The 13,878-nt window shown below is 39.9% G+C and overlaps 2 protein-coding genes across 4 annotated transcripts in view; one reads left to right on the top strand and one right to left on the bottom strand.

The window, feature by feature from the left end:
* kbtbd3 (kelch repeat and BTB (POZ) domain containing 3) overlaps nt 1–13,878 on the top strand; it is a 52,823-nt gene that overhangs the window by 5,687 nt on the left and 33,258 nt on the right. The window lies entirely within an intron of this gene.
* Nucleotides 8,726–13,878, bottom strand: part of fam168a (family with sequence similarity 168 member A) — a 29,240-nt gene continuing 24,087 nt past the window's right edge. For 2 of the 3 annotated variants that reach the window (XM_049577475.1, XM_049577477.1), the window contains 4 exons: nt 13,218–13,363; nt 12,577–12,763; nt 10,855–10,981; nt 8,726–10,717 (listed from right to left, as the gene is read on the bottom strand). In XM_049577475.1, coding sequence (XP_049433432.1) covers nt 10,869–10,981; nt 12,577–12,763; nt 13,218–13,363 — 446 coding nt within the window. In that variant the 3' untranslated portion in view covers nt 8,726–10,717; nt 10,855–10,868. The remainder of the gene's footprint in view (nt 10,718–10,854; nt 10,982–12,576; nt 12,764–13,217; nt 13,364–13,878) is intronic. The other variant, XR_007449454.1, reaches the window with a different exon arrangement.

Raw genomic sequence — 13,878 nt, 5'->3', positions numbered from 1 at the left:
CTGTCTTATATTAAACACGTTTTCCAAACAAATACAACATGCTAACGTTATTAGCACAAGCCTTTGACATTGTATACATTAGCCTAGTGGCCGACGATGTTTTACTCTTCTCATATGAAACCAGGGACAACAGCAGAATTTAACAAAGGTAATGGTCCATTACAACTCACAAGGTTCACAAACAAAACAACTGTCTTACACTAAACATGTTTTCCAAACAATTACAACATGCTAACATTATTAGCACAAGCCTGTAGCATCTTACATTATATACATTAGCCTAGTGGCCGACAATGTTTTCCTCTTCTTATCTGTGAAATTAAAGTAAACAAAAGCTTTGATTCCACTGAGGGAAATGGTTTCAGCTTACTAAAATAGACAGGAGGTCTGTGTCGCCACGACATGTAGTTACATTTCTGGGGAGGTGCAGGACGTCGAGTCAGCGCAGAAGTATAAATTCCGCATTACGCTCAGGGGCGCTGCTGCTACAGCCTCACTTGGTCTGGTATGACCGGTAGCTAAGGTTAGCAAACTGTGCTACAATATATGACACATTATTTACACATTCAGTCTCTCTTTTCCATTCAATTGCATTAAAAAGTAGAAATGTAAAGTGAGTGCTATAAAGGCATATCAATGTTGTTTGTTAAACTTTTTGTAAAGTGTTAGTATAACATTTAAAAAAAGTCATTAAAAATGTCAAAGTATATTTCATAAAAAGGTCAGCGTGTGCATTTATCCCGTGCACTCCTCTATCATCTGCTGGCTCCCTAAAATGGCGCCCCCATTTTTGAAATAGATGATTACGGCCCTTCTGTTTGAGTGCTTCATCTCTCTTGTGGCAACAGCAGCTAATGTTCACAATAAGTTATACAGTCAGACGTGTAATTCTTATATGAAAAGTGCCTTGTAAATACAGTTTCGATTAATGGATTGATCATATTATGAGAGCTCTGATAATATAGCCTGTGTGTGTGACTGGAAGAAGGAGAATAAGAAATAAGCAAGACAAGATTAGTTAACTGGGAAATGCCAGAGCATAAGCACTTAGCATGTGAGGTCAGTTATCTGACTGCAAATACTTCTTGAGACACCAACAAAAGTTTAATATATTTAAAGTCTTATTAGTGATTCTTTGATTACTATCAAAACAGGCTGAATCTTCTAACCTCCGTCGTACCAGCAATCATTTATTGTCAACAATAATGATATGAGGCCCTGTGTGTGCTTGGTGGGGCACTGTGCATAAAAGAGGTGTGTTAATGTTTGTTCATTAGTGCGTTTATGAGTGGTGGTATTGCACAACCCGGTCGGATGTCTGGTGATGGATGTAGGGAGAAGTGAAAGAGTGAGTGTCCTTTGCTGTCAGTCTTTTTCAACCACAAAGGAAATAATGCTTTCTGGTTCTTCTATTTGAACGCAGACAGTATTTTTAAAAAAGTAGCAGAAAGCTCGTCCGTGTCCTTATATCAACCTGTTCCTGAAATGAGACAAAGAGAAGCAGAAACGGCAGAGTTTATGTGCCATTATAGGGAATATACACTCTAATATTTACAGTTCACTGTTAACAGTTCACTCATCTGGGCCCAGAGCTTTCAGCTAAGCTGTCACCTCACCGTCTATCTGAGACTTTCTCCATTGAGGACACTGAAGCGATGGAACAGTGAAACAATCGCTGCCCCCCTAAATAACTGCAGCCTAACATGACTGTTTTCACTGAGTTCCGGATTCAAAATCACACCAAAAATGAAAGTGAATAGGGGCGTCAGTGGCGGCCCGGGTTCGATTCCAGCCTGTGGCCCTTTGCTGCATGTCTGTCTCTCTCTCTCTCCCCCTTCATGCTTGTCTGTCCTATCAATTAAAGGCTAAAATGCCCCCCCCCCCCCAAAATAAAAGTGAATAATTTAAATCACAGGCTGACCCAACCTGCAAGAAATTTATCACAGTAACTCATAATGTGACTCAGTAGTATGCTCTCCGTGTGCCCAACAATGTCTGGACATGCTCCTGATGAGTCAGCGGATGGTGTCCTGAGGGATCTCCTCCCAGACCTGGATCAGTGCATCAGTGAGCTCCTGGACAGGGTGTGGCGGTACTTTGCAGCGTCAGATGCACCGATACACAATGTCCCATAGGTGCTAGGTTGGATTTAGGTCAGGGGAACAAGAGGGCTAGTCCATGGCATCAATAACTTTATCATCCAGGAACTGCCTGGATACTCTGGACACATGAGGACAAGCACTGTCCTGCACCAGGAGGAACCCAGGGCCCACTGCACCAGTGTAAGGTCTGACAGTCGCTCTGAGGATTTAATCCTGGTACCTAACAGCAGTCAGGGTACCACTGGCTATGACATGGAGGTCTGTGCGACCATCCAAGGATATGCCTCCCCAGACCATCACTGACCCACTGCCAACCAGTCATGTTGGATGATGTTACAGGCAGCATATCGTTCACCACAGTGTCTCCAGACTCTTTCCCATCTGTCACATGTGCTCAGTGTGAACCTGCTCTCATCTGTAAAGAGCAGGTTCACACCTGCTCTGTAAAGAGTCTGTTTCTGACAGTTTGGTCAGAAACATGCACACCAGTAGCCTGCTGGAGGTCATTTTGTAGGGCTCTGGCAGTGCTCCTCCTGTTCCTCCTCTAACAGACGAGCAGATTCTGGTCCTGCTGCTGGGTTGATGCCCTTCTTCGGCCTTTTTCAGCTCTCCTCGTGTAATGGACAGTCTCCTGGTATCTCATCCATGCTCTTGAGACTGTGCTGGGAGATACAGCAAATCTTTTTGTGACTGAACATATAGTTGTGCCATCCTGGAGGAGCTGGACTACCTGGACTGGGCTGCAGGTATCGCCTCATGCTACCAGTAGTGACAAGGACACTAGCAGAACACAAAGCTAGAGAAGAATCAGTCAGGAAGGATAAGGAGAGAGCAACTGTCTGTGGACACCACATGTAAAACCATTCTCTTTCGGGGGGTTGTGATTTTCAGTGGCTCCATCTGGTCTCCCCTTTGAAAAAATTCTGGGGGAACCACTGCACTGAAGTCATGTCTTTGATACTTTTCTTCTTGGACACATTTTTTTTTTGCAACCTGCGGAGAGGTTATGATCTATAGTTAGACTTACACATGGTGGGCAAGTTAAGACTGATCTCTGTATTTTTACAGAAATGAAACTCAGGGTAAGTTCAGCTGTGCTCATCCATTCACAATTCTCTTCCTCCCACTCCCTCTGCTTCCTCTAATCAGTTGACTAGGGGTGTTCACTCTTCTAGTTATCCAAACTTTGCCACAATCTCTATCAGCCAATCAGGATGCCACTGCAAAATTTTAAACCTGCTCTCTCCTCTGCTGCTGTCAGCTGTCATTTTAGGCAAAATTGTCGCACCCTCCAGGCTCACCTCCAGCCATCAGAGTCCAGGACGAGCTCAACAAAGATTCATTCCTCTACTCATCCAGATCTTTGGCACATCTCCATCTTCTCATCTCATCTTCACCACCTCTACCACTACCAGTGTCTAGACCCCTAAGTGGGTGTGCATGTTCATAAATATTCTTTTCACTACAAAAATGAGTCTCTCCTGATTGAACTATGTTTCGGCTGACAAAATCAGTAGATAAGTAAAATGGACTCATGAGGTCAGTATATGTAAAATCCTGGGTACAGCCTCTGGTTCTTTGTTCCCCACCAACATCTTCATTTGTTTTGTTAGTGGTTAAAGTTTAGTACATTTTTGCATCTCTCCCTTTATTTGCAGTGGCCCATAAGGGGGTCATGGCCCCACTGTCGGCTTAGACATACCCTGTGGAGTTTTCTGGTAAACAAACAAAGTTGTGTTTCCATTCAATGTATCTCGTAAAACACGAATCATAAATCTGTGAAATCAATATTTTAAATTATGCATTGTTACATACACTTGCTGTCTTCTTCCTCACTGCCTTCACAAGTACATTGTTCTAAAAACAACTCCACGGGCAACCTGATCAGAGCTTAGCTAATTTTCCAAACTGAAGTTAGTACAACTGAAGAAAATCCCTGGCAACACTGAACAATAACCTTATAAGCTACTTAGTAGGTTGGCTACACTACCAAGTAAGCTTGCCCTAGAATATTACTGAGTTAGCTTGCTAACTAGGAAGGTTTTGCTAACGAGTAACCTTGCCAATAGGCCATAAAAAGTAATAGTTTTTGATAGGCTGTAAAAAGGAGGAAAATGTGTTAATTGCAGGTATTTGCAACTGAAAAATTATATTATCCACACTCTTTGTTAGTGAACAATATTCTAGCCTATTGGCAAGCTTACATGTTAGCATAGCCCTCCTAGTTAGCAAGCTAACTTGCTAATATTCTGGCCTATTGGCAAGCTTACTCATTAGCATAGCCTTCTTAGTTAGCAAGCTCACTTGCTAATATTCTAGTCTATAGGCAAGCTTAGTCGTTAGCATAGCCTCCCTAGTTAACAAGCTAACTCATTAACTAGCCTTACATGTTAGCATAGCCCTCCTAGTTAGCAAGTTAACTCACTTATATTCTAGCCTATTGGCAAGCTTACTCATTAGCATAGCCTTCTTAGTTAGAAAGCTCACTTGCTAATATTCTAGCCCATTGCCAAGCTTCCTTTAAGCATAGCCTCCTTAGCAAGAAAATTCAAATTTACAAATAATAATTAAGCCGTACATCTTTATGGGAGTATCTGTGAATCCAATTTAAGTGTAAAATTTTATTTTGATACAATAAATCTTTCTTGATTTGTGACTTGAGATGTGTTGCAGAGATATGTTCTGTGTTAATGGGTGAAGCTCTGATTTAACCGCTACTCCACTGTTCGTAATGCAAAATGGCCAGGTTCATCATCTTTGGAAAATGTGACACATATTTCAAATTAGCAGATAAGGTAAATCTCTTTGTTTTCTCTCAGTATAATGCGATGAATCCGAGAGGGCACGTTTAATGACATTTGTTAATTTTTTAAAACCAGATTTACCCCACACAGGAAAAAAATGCAATTCTGTATAAAATCACACAACACAATCTTCCTTTTATAGGAAAATTTTAATAGTTATTCAATGTTCTACATTTTACAGTAAATATACAATTACAAACTTGGCTTAGTTATAGTACTAGATCACTAACTGATCTAAAAAAAACCCTCAACAACAAAAAAAAAAGAAAAACATAAAAAAAAATAAAATAAAAATAAAAACCAAAAACAAAAAATAAAAACAGATTTACACTTCATATCACAAGCCTGACACTGGTCCTTCACTCTGGACCAAATAGCTAACATACAGTTCACTTCTCTCAACGCTGAACAGACGTTGGGCTTCAGTTTCAAACACAACCTTACGGTAACAGATATACCATAGCATGTGCAAACTGGGTACCAAACTAAAACTTCCAAAGATGGGTTGTTCCTAATACTCGATCCAGGGTGGGATACGAGTATGCTTTTTTTTTTTTTTTGGAAGACAAGGAATTTCCACTTTTTGCATCACATTTAGTGTCAAATTAAACTAAGATATCTGACAAATTGAAATTAAAAAGCTGCAGCAGAACATCAAAGACATTTAAGAGCCTACTATTCACTGTGATAGTAGTGTTTTAATTTATACTCATGAAAAAAAAACTAAGACTTAGCAACTGCAAGGCAAAAAAAGAAGAGGGGAGAGGGAAGATGGAAGGAGAGGAGAGGCGTTGTGAATGGTTCTGGTCGCGTTTTCACTGTCAAAGTGAAGGGGCGCAAGGTTATAATATACTCGAGAAAAACCACCTTGCGACGTTTGGCAGACAGAACGGTGGAGGAAAATTTGTCCTACTGTCCATTTTCAATTAAGTGCAAATTTAAATAAATGAGAGGTGAGGAGTGGAGTGACATGAGAAAGCAGTTTCACCACTCTGTAAAACAAACCTGCTGTGTGCTAGTGCCTCTACATTGAAACATGAGCACTGGTCCACAGCATGAGAAAAGAAAAACTCTCTCCTATTAAACTTAAATGATCCACTCCTCCTGTGAGAACAACGAAACCTTATTTGGCATCTAAAATGGCATTTCTGTAAACGTCTGGAAAAAAAGAACATTAAATTTGGATAAAGAAAATCTCAGTGCTTATAACTGTGACATCCAATTGTGATTTCTTTTTTATCATTTTACACTGTGGTGATGCCACTGCTAGACTTTGTCACTGGTGACATCTAGTGTTTAAAAAGGTTCAGTGGAGCTTTCACAAATACCAAAACAAAAATTACAATAGATTATCGCAATAAGTGACACCAATTTCATGACTATCATACTTCAATATGATTGCTACTGATGCGAGGGTGGTGAAGGTTGCAAAGGTCGGACTGAAAGCACATTAAGACCGAAAAGCATGTGAGAGCAGAGGGTTCAAAGAAGTGGACATAAGAGGGAGCAGAACATGTGATCGTGTGATGTCATTTTGCATCCCCGAATGTGATATAAACTGAATGTTTGAATGGGCTTTGAGGGATGCAAAATGGCCTCTGAAGTGAAAATAATATAGGATACAGTCAGGGAAGATAAAAGTGAGACAGGCAATAATGCATCAACAACAGTTTGTGAGAACAGGACAGCAATAGGAAAACACAGATCCACAAAAAGCTAGACAGAACAAGGACTCAGAATTCACCAGTTACTTAGGAGAAGAAACTAATAGTTACTTAACAACTGTTGGTCAAATATGGCACAGAACAGAGGGGCATGGAGGCTGAGGGTTTTCATTCGTTACTCAATGTATCTTTGCGCTGGCAGAACAGAAACAGACAGGAAAGATGGCCTCCCAAATCATGACGGTAACCTCCTCCTGTCAGTGCTATCCATTTCGGTTCTGTCTTAAATCCTTCCTCCAGGTCTGTGAATTTAGACAACACTTAAAATGTGGGATTTGGTGACGAGAATTTCTTTACTGACAGACCCTTGTCTTAACTTCTCCCCTCCTCAGCGACAGATATGTAGAGAACAGAGATGCAGAAGAGGTTAAAAAAAAAAAAAAAAAATATTAAAAGCACAAACAGTAGCTGCCACACTGATGCAACCATGCTTAGCTAGAAATACATTACTGTACCACTTGCTGTATAAATATACTGCATTTTTTTTTTAACTTAGAGATCCAATGCTATAGTGAAATACACCTGAATATTATGCATACCCATTATGCTCAATTGACCAGAGGGAAAGAAGAAAACAAAAAAATTGAGAAATACTGACAGAAGTAGTGGTTGGTTAAATAAATCCTAATGACAAGTAACGTTACTGCTGTCGCAAGAAAACCCATATCCTGTTTTCTTTTCACTGGCTTGGATTAAAATGTACAAGATCCTTACATGGCGGCGACACTTTGTGACCCGAGAACATCCGCACGATGCGTTTTAAAATACAAGGGTCCTTTCAAAAATAAGGCTCAAAGACCGACGGTTTTCATCCGACAGCGGCGTTATGTAATATTTTCTTGAGAATTAACCTACTAGTGTACAAACATCTGGACTAAGAAGACCTCAAACACTCAACCTTATTGTTTTTATTTTTAATTACAATATAAATTGCTTCTTCCTCCCTCCAGCACTACAAAGCCTAGGTACCTGTTACTAAGCATTAAATTATAGTCATCAAGTTTTTTTTTTTTTTTTGTCTTATGTTGTGCAATATTTCCTCACAAAGTTATTCAATACCCAAATTTTTGATATGTTCTACTTCTCTTCTTAGCAGTAATAATTATTGAACGGCATACAGAGCCCGTAATCCATATTTAGAGATTACAACAATAAGCATCTTTTTTTAAAAATCAATTCAAAACGCTGATAAAATAATTACTGTATGTTAACAGTTGGAGGCTTCCCTCTTATTTTATTGCAATATCAAACCACTTCATCTACATACCCGCGCAGTAAATGCTTTTTTTTTTTCTTTTCTTTTTTACAAATCTGTAGCCTACTCTACAGATTATGAAATTGTGATTTGAGTCTTTCTTGTGTGTGTAAATCCTGAAAAAATGCCGCAGGCTTCACCTAAATATTAAACTCCACCATCACTACTCGGTATGTTTGTAGTGTTTGATTACGATGGGTCATCATACTGCCTTTGCACATAAATGCCTTTACACATAGAAGCTTAAAAAGGCAACAGAAAATGGCTGTATATGGTCCATGTCTCATTGGCTCAGATATTATCCTCATCTGATGACTAAACTCTTAAAATCAAGGTTAATGCTGGATTTTTTAAAATGGAATTGTGTTAAAATGAAGTCTGTAAAAGCAGATATGTGTAAAGTTACCAAAAAAACTGAAGAAATGGATGAATCTTTTTCAGAAACAACTATTAAAAGTGTAACAAGCCAACTGGACTGAACCGGTTTAAAACTAAGTGACTGAACGCCTTTTTCCACCAACATGGAGCTGGTTCTGTTCCAGTTCCTGCCAAATAATTCTGAACCTTGCGAGCTATTTCAACCAAAAATCAACCAATTTTGAACCCCCAAAGTTGGTTCACAGCTGAAACCAAAGAAAGAAATTGCAGGTTTTCCCCAACTTGAAGTACTAACCGTGACGAAATCAGTCAGCATGTCATATTCTACAAGTTGGAAAGAGAAGCACAGATGAGTCCTCTACGCCTTCTTATTATTAACAGTTGGTCCATGCTTGTTTTTCTGAATAATAAAATCTGTAATTAAAAACTCCCAGTAATCTATGCAATCTGCCATCTTGCTACTTATCTTTACTTCCGTTTTGCTTTGTGCAACGCCCTTCGTTGATGACGCAGATAGCACCAAGGTCCAAGAATCCCGAACAGAACCACTCCAAGGACCAGCGCTAGCTTGGTGGAAAAGGCCTATGAGTGGCACTGCATCATCGCTGCTTTGCACTCTTGCTAAAATTGTCTTAATGTTCTCACACTGCTGTAGCCATGAACACTAAAACCAGCACTTTTTCTTGACTACAATTCTCCTGCGATTCACAAGATAATACCCACAAAGTTAAAACTTTGACCCAAATTCAGAGAACAACCTATCAGCGCTGTGACATGGACCAGGTGTAAACACATTACAGCCGTCTGATTGGACACAATTTCTTCCTAAATGTAGTGCACAACCTCCCATGTCATTGGTTTGGTCTTTTTTCAGCACTCACAGAAGTGGAATGGTCTGGCGGATCGAATCCTATCCATCCATCTATCTATCAGCGCAGATTTATTTGACTGGTCCATCATTAATACTCAAGAGTCTGGGTTTCTATTTGTTTGGTTACAAAGTCCTCATCTGGAAGAAGAAGGGAGGAGGAGAGGATATATTCATAGCGAGGAATAAATTTCGACACATGTAATGTGAAAGTAGAGTATCGGTGCAGGTGAGATGTCACGAATTCAAAGGTCTTACACCTTGAAATGAAACGACCCGACTGTGAATATGTGATCTCCTCCTCCTTTCTTGTTGTCTGCTCTCTCCGTCTTATCATGCTCTCCTCTTTCTGCGCCAACACAATCCCTTTAAACTCCTTTTCTGCTATCTTCCATGCACACCCCGAGAAATCCATGTAGTGTGTGTGTGTGTGTGTGTGTATGTGTGTTTGAACTGGGAGTATTTTACAGTAAGTGCCACTAAGTGATCATGTTTTCCAACACATACAGGAGCCCCTATATGTGTGTGTGTGTGTGTGTGTGTTACAGATAGAGAGAGTGTGCACGACTGCCCATGCTGATAATTATAAATATCCTTACATTTTTTAAAATGCATTGACCTACGCTAAGTTTAAGATTCCGATAGTGTCACAACATACTAGCCTGCATAGTATGTAGCATAAAGTAGGCGACGTTTTCATAGTGTGTGTTATGCGAATGCGGACACAGTGGGACACGCAGCAGGATAGGTAATGGTCAGTAAGTGCTCTGCTCATCGCAACAAAGCACCCACACGGAGACATAACAACAGGAATGATGGACTGTCTACTGCCGGACAGATAGCTACGTGGCTGGAAGACGACTGAGATTCAACTGAAGATGAAACAAAGCGGATTAAAAAAAGGGATAAAGAGGAAGGAAGAACAAAGGTAAAAAAGAAAAAGTCTACAGAGAAAAAGGAATTCAGTTGAGTGTGGTTTAAGGAAAGAATATTTAAAAAAAAAAAAAAAAAAAAAATTAAATAACCTGCAAAAATTAAAACGCTAATTATGTTAAAACCCTGTGCTGATATCTAGTTGTAAGAAATTTGGCAGCATAAGTCAATAAGTCTTTGTAGTGACTGACGGAGATGATGATGATGATGATGATGATGATGAGGAATAAGTGCCCGATATTTTCCAGCCAACTGAGCAGCAGCAGGAAGGACCACACATACACCAGCACAACACAGAAACAGGAGCAACTGACACCCGTGATTGGTCAAGAGTCCTTCTGGAGTTCCAATGACAGACACTTCAAGAGAAAAATGAGGAAATCAAATAATAAAAATCAAAGAGCCATACAAAATAAGGTAATGACTGGTTGGCAAATGAACAGAGAGAAAAAATAAAATAAAAAAAAAAATAAAAAAAATAAAAGCAGCTTTTGTAAAAACGTTAGAGAATGTCGCATACTAACAATAACAATAATAGTAAAGTGGCTGTTGCACTTTAGTTTTGTTCTTGCAGACAGGTGCCGGGTTCCCATGGTTACCAGTGGGAGCCCGTGTAAGATTTGAGCAGTTGCATACGATGGTGAACTCCAGATCTGGTGGGAAAGAAGAGCAGAGGTACACATTGGTGAAGGATTTAAGGCTCCGAGGAAAAGAGGGGGGAAGAAATGTATGGGGTGGTGAGAAACATCTAAAAGAGGAGAAAGCTAACAGCAGGTGGGCAGACACTCACGTGATGGGTGGGCTCTACCAGTGAGGCGGTACGTAGCTGTACCCAGGTGTCCCTTGGGGCCTGTAGGTTGGCACAGTAACTGGGTGTCCTCCAATCTGGGGGTGCTGGGGCGTTGTCAGCAGGGTCCCTACAGGAAATTAACAACACCCTTAATGAGCTTTACACGTTTTTGAATCTATCTGCTGAACAGCTTTAAAGGCTCGGTTTTTTGCTATAGCTGCCACCATTGTACATGACTTTCATGTAATATCAACACGTCAATGTGTCAACAGCTTTTTGTTATATTTTACAGCTCTCAAAAAACAAACAAACACGTTATCTACCTCCCTTGACACTGACGTTACATTAGGCTTTCTCCTTGTCTGTCATTTTGACAGACAGGTCGTACAATTGCACCATCACCTATTATTACCCCTTATTTTAATTTTAGCTGCTGCTGGCTGATGAACATTATCAGTAGCCTATTACCGGCTGCTTGTCCTTCATCTTTCTCTGCATCAATCCCTCTTTTTTTTTATCAACAGTGAATGTTTGGTACTTCAGTCATGGATGTGTTGGTAGTGATGACAATGACCATGAACATGATTTCTTTAATTACTTTAATTAATGGGTATCATCTTATTTCATGTAAAGCTGCTCGCTTTATTATTGATTCGCACAACCCATCCTTAGCCCGCTCTTGCTCTCTTTACTATGAGACTGCTGCGTCAGTGTGAGTCAGGCCTTAGACTGTTTAATGCGTCTGTTTTGGATGTTAGCTTCTGTTGCTGTGTGAGCTAGTGCTAGGCGAGCAGATGTAGAACTGACCGGCCCTGCTTTTTTCACCTTGTTATCGATGCCATCACAATTATTGTTCTTCTTAAAGAAACTTTGGACACTCAGCTGCTGTGATATTTTGTATTGGTATGCAATTATATATATAGCTTTCAAATACAACAGCTAAAGCAAAGAGATAACATTAACCCATTTGGCTAGAGCCAGCTAGAGGACCAGGTCATATGACTGAGATATAAGAAACTAACTGGACAGGAGTGTGAATTACTTTAGTCAATGTGACCTCTGCCTTGTATATAAAATTAACCCTGAGAGAAGCCGACTAAATAACTAAATAAATATAAGAATCAATTTAAACTATAGCTGCAACTAAGCATTACTTTTGTTGATCAATCTAACAATTATTTTCTCAATTAATTTGCTTTTCAATAAGTTAAATAATAATTTGATTTTGGGCTACATAATTTAAACAAATGGCACAAACTCACAAGTCACCAAAGCCCACGATAACAGCTTAAAATGTCTTGTTTTGTTCTATCAGCAGACCGACACTTAAAACATATTCACTTTACTGTCACATTAGATGAAGAAAACCTACAAACTGTCACATGTGAAATTAATTAAATGAAAAAGAATTACTATTGATCAATGATCAAAACCACTGCCGGATGATTTTCTGTTCAGTAATAAATTTACTGTCCAATTTATACACTGCTGTTTTAGGATATACAGACCTGACCCCTGCAGAGCATGAAAGGGAACTCTCAATGAAGCATTTTTACACACATTCAGAGAGCAACATTAGAAAAACATGTCTGTGCAAGTGTGAGAGACCACTTCTGGCATGAATAAATGATTTCTAATCACACATTACAGTCAAGAGAGCAGAGAATAGTCAAGATGTCAATGTCTTTAGCCAGAGAGTCATGTCAGTGGTTCTGGTCTTACCTGCACTCATGGCCATGGTTGTCCCAGCTACCATCCCCATGGCAGCCATGCCGTTGTTGCGAGGGGCAGGTACAGGGACGGGAGCAGGGTAGAGGGCTGTGGAGGGGATGCTGTTAGGCTGCACCACAGTGGTGTGATGGATCACATGTGGCTGAGCCGCATACACTGGCTGGGTATAGTACGCTCCCTGTCAGGGCGGACAGAGGACAGGGTGGTGAGGCTGAGGGTGTGTGTTTGTGTATGATATATAAAGCTTATTATAACATTTATATGTTAATTATATTTGAAGGAAATCTAAGACGGTAAGAGTAAATTTCTACAGCAGGGATAAGAATTTGCTCAATCACCAGGGTTTTCTGTTGTTTGGTTTTTCTCTAAATTGACATTCAGGTCCCTATTTTGTATGTGAGTTTAGTTTCTGTCACATTTGCAAAACTGTTTCACCCAATTCTACTAATATGCTGTAAACTGTAATCAGCTAATCACATACAGTGTGTCATATTCACTAAGTGAATGAGTTACAGGACTCTGCCAACCAAACAGGTGCGACCTGACAAATCTGATCAACATTTTTCAGTCGCAGAGTTCAGACTCTTCCTCCAAGGTAATGTATGAATGTAATTGTAATTCAGCATCCTTACCTGTGCGTATATGTTCTGCTGAGGGTAGGCACTGCGGATGGGGTACATGGCTGTCGGGTATGGAGTGGGGGTCGGGGTGTAGGGAGGGGGCGCTCCATTTGACTGAGTGGGGGGCACTTTGTACGGGGTGCCTGCTGAAGTATATCCTGAAAACAGGCAGAAGACAAAAAGAGAAACAGAAAGAGAAAAAATTAGAACACATTACACTAGAGTAACCCACTTTATAAATCATTTTCTTATCACTGAGAGATGGCTGATAATTCTCAGTGAGTTTGTCACTACAGTCGAGCCCTCTCACATACAAGTAGTGATGCGAGCTATTGTTAATAAAAAATATGATGAAAGCAGCTTTAGGTTATTACAATTCACCATGTTACCACCATTTGAAAAAGCAACTCTGACCTGAACATTAGTTTAATGTCATAAATACACACCCATGAAAACATATAATGTAAATGCTCCAATTCAGGGTTTAATGTCGGCCGTACACAAATGATTTTTCCAAGCGATTTCACAGTTACAGACAAGCTTCCAATATTGAAATATAATCATGAGAGTTTGGGTCTTCAACCTCAGTCCTAGCTGTCTTAAGTCGGTCTTCTTCTTGTGTTGTAATTCTGATAAAATCAAATCACATCTACTATGACAAAACTTTTAGTCT

This window comes from Epinephelus fuscoguttatus, linkage group LG5 (genome assembly GCF_011397635.1).
Source record: "Epinephelus fuscoguttatus linkage group LG5, E.fuscoguttatus.final_Chr_v1".
In the NCBI taxonomy this organism is placed as follows: Eukaryota; Metazoa; Chordata; class Actinopteri; order Perciformes; family Serranidae; genus Epinephelus; species Epinephelus fuscoguttatus.
The sequence above is the reverse complement of the archived record's forward strand: the minus strand, read 5'-3'. Positions and strand labels throughout refer to the sequence as shown.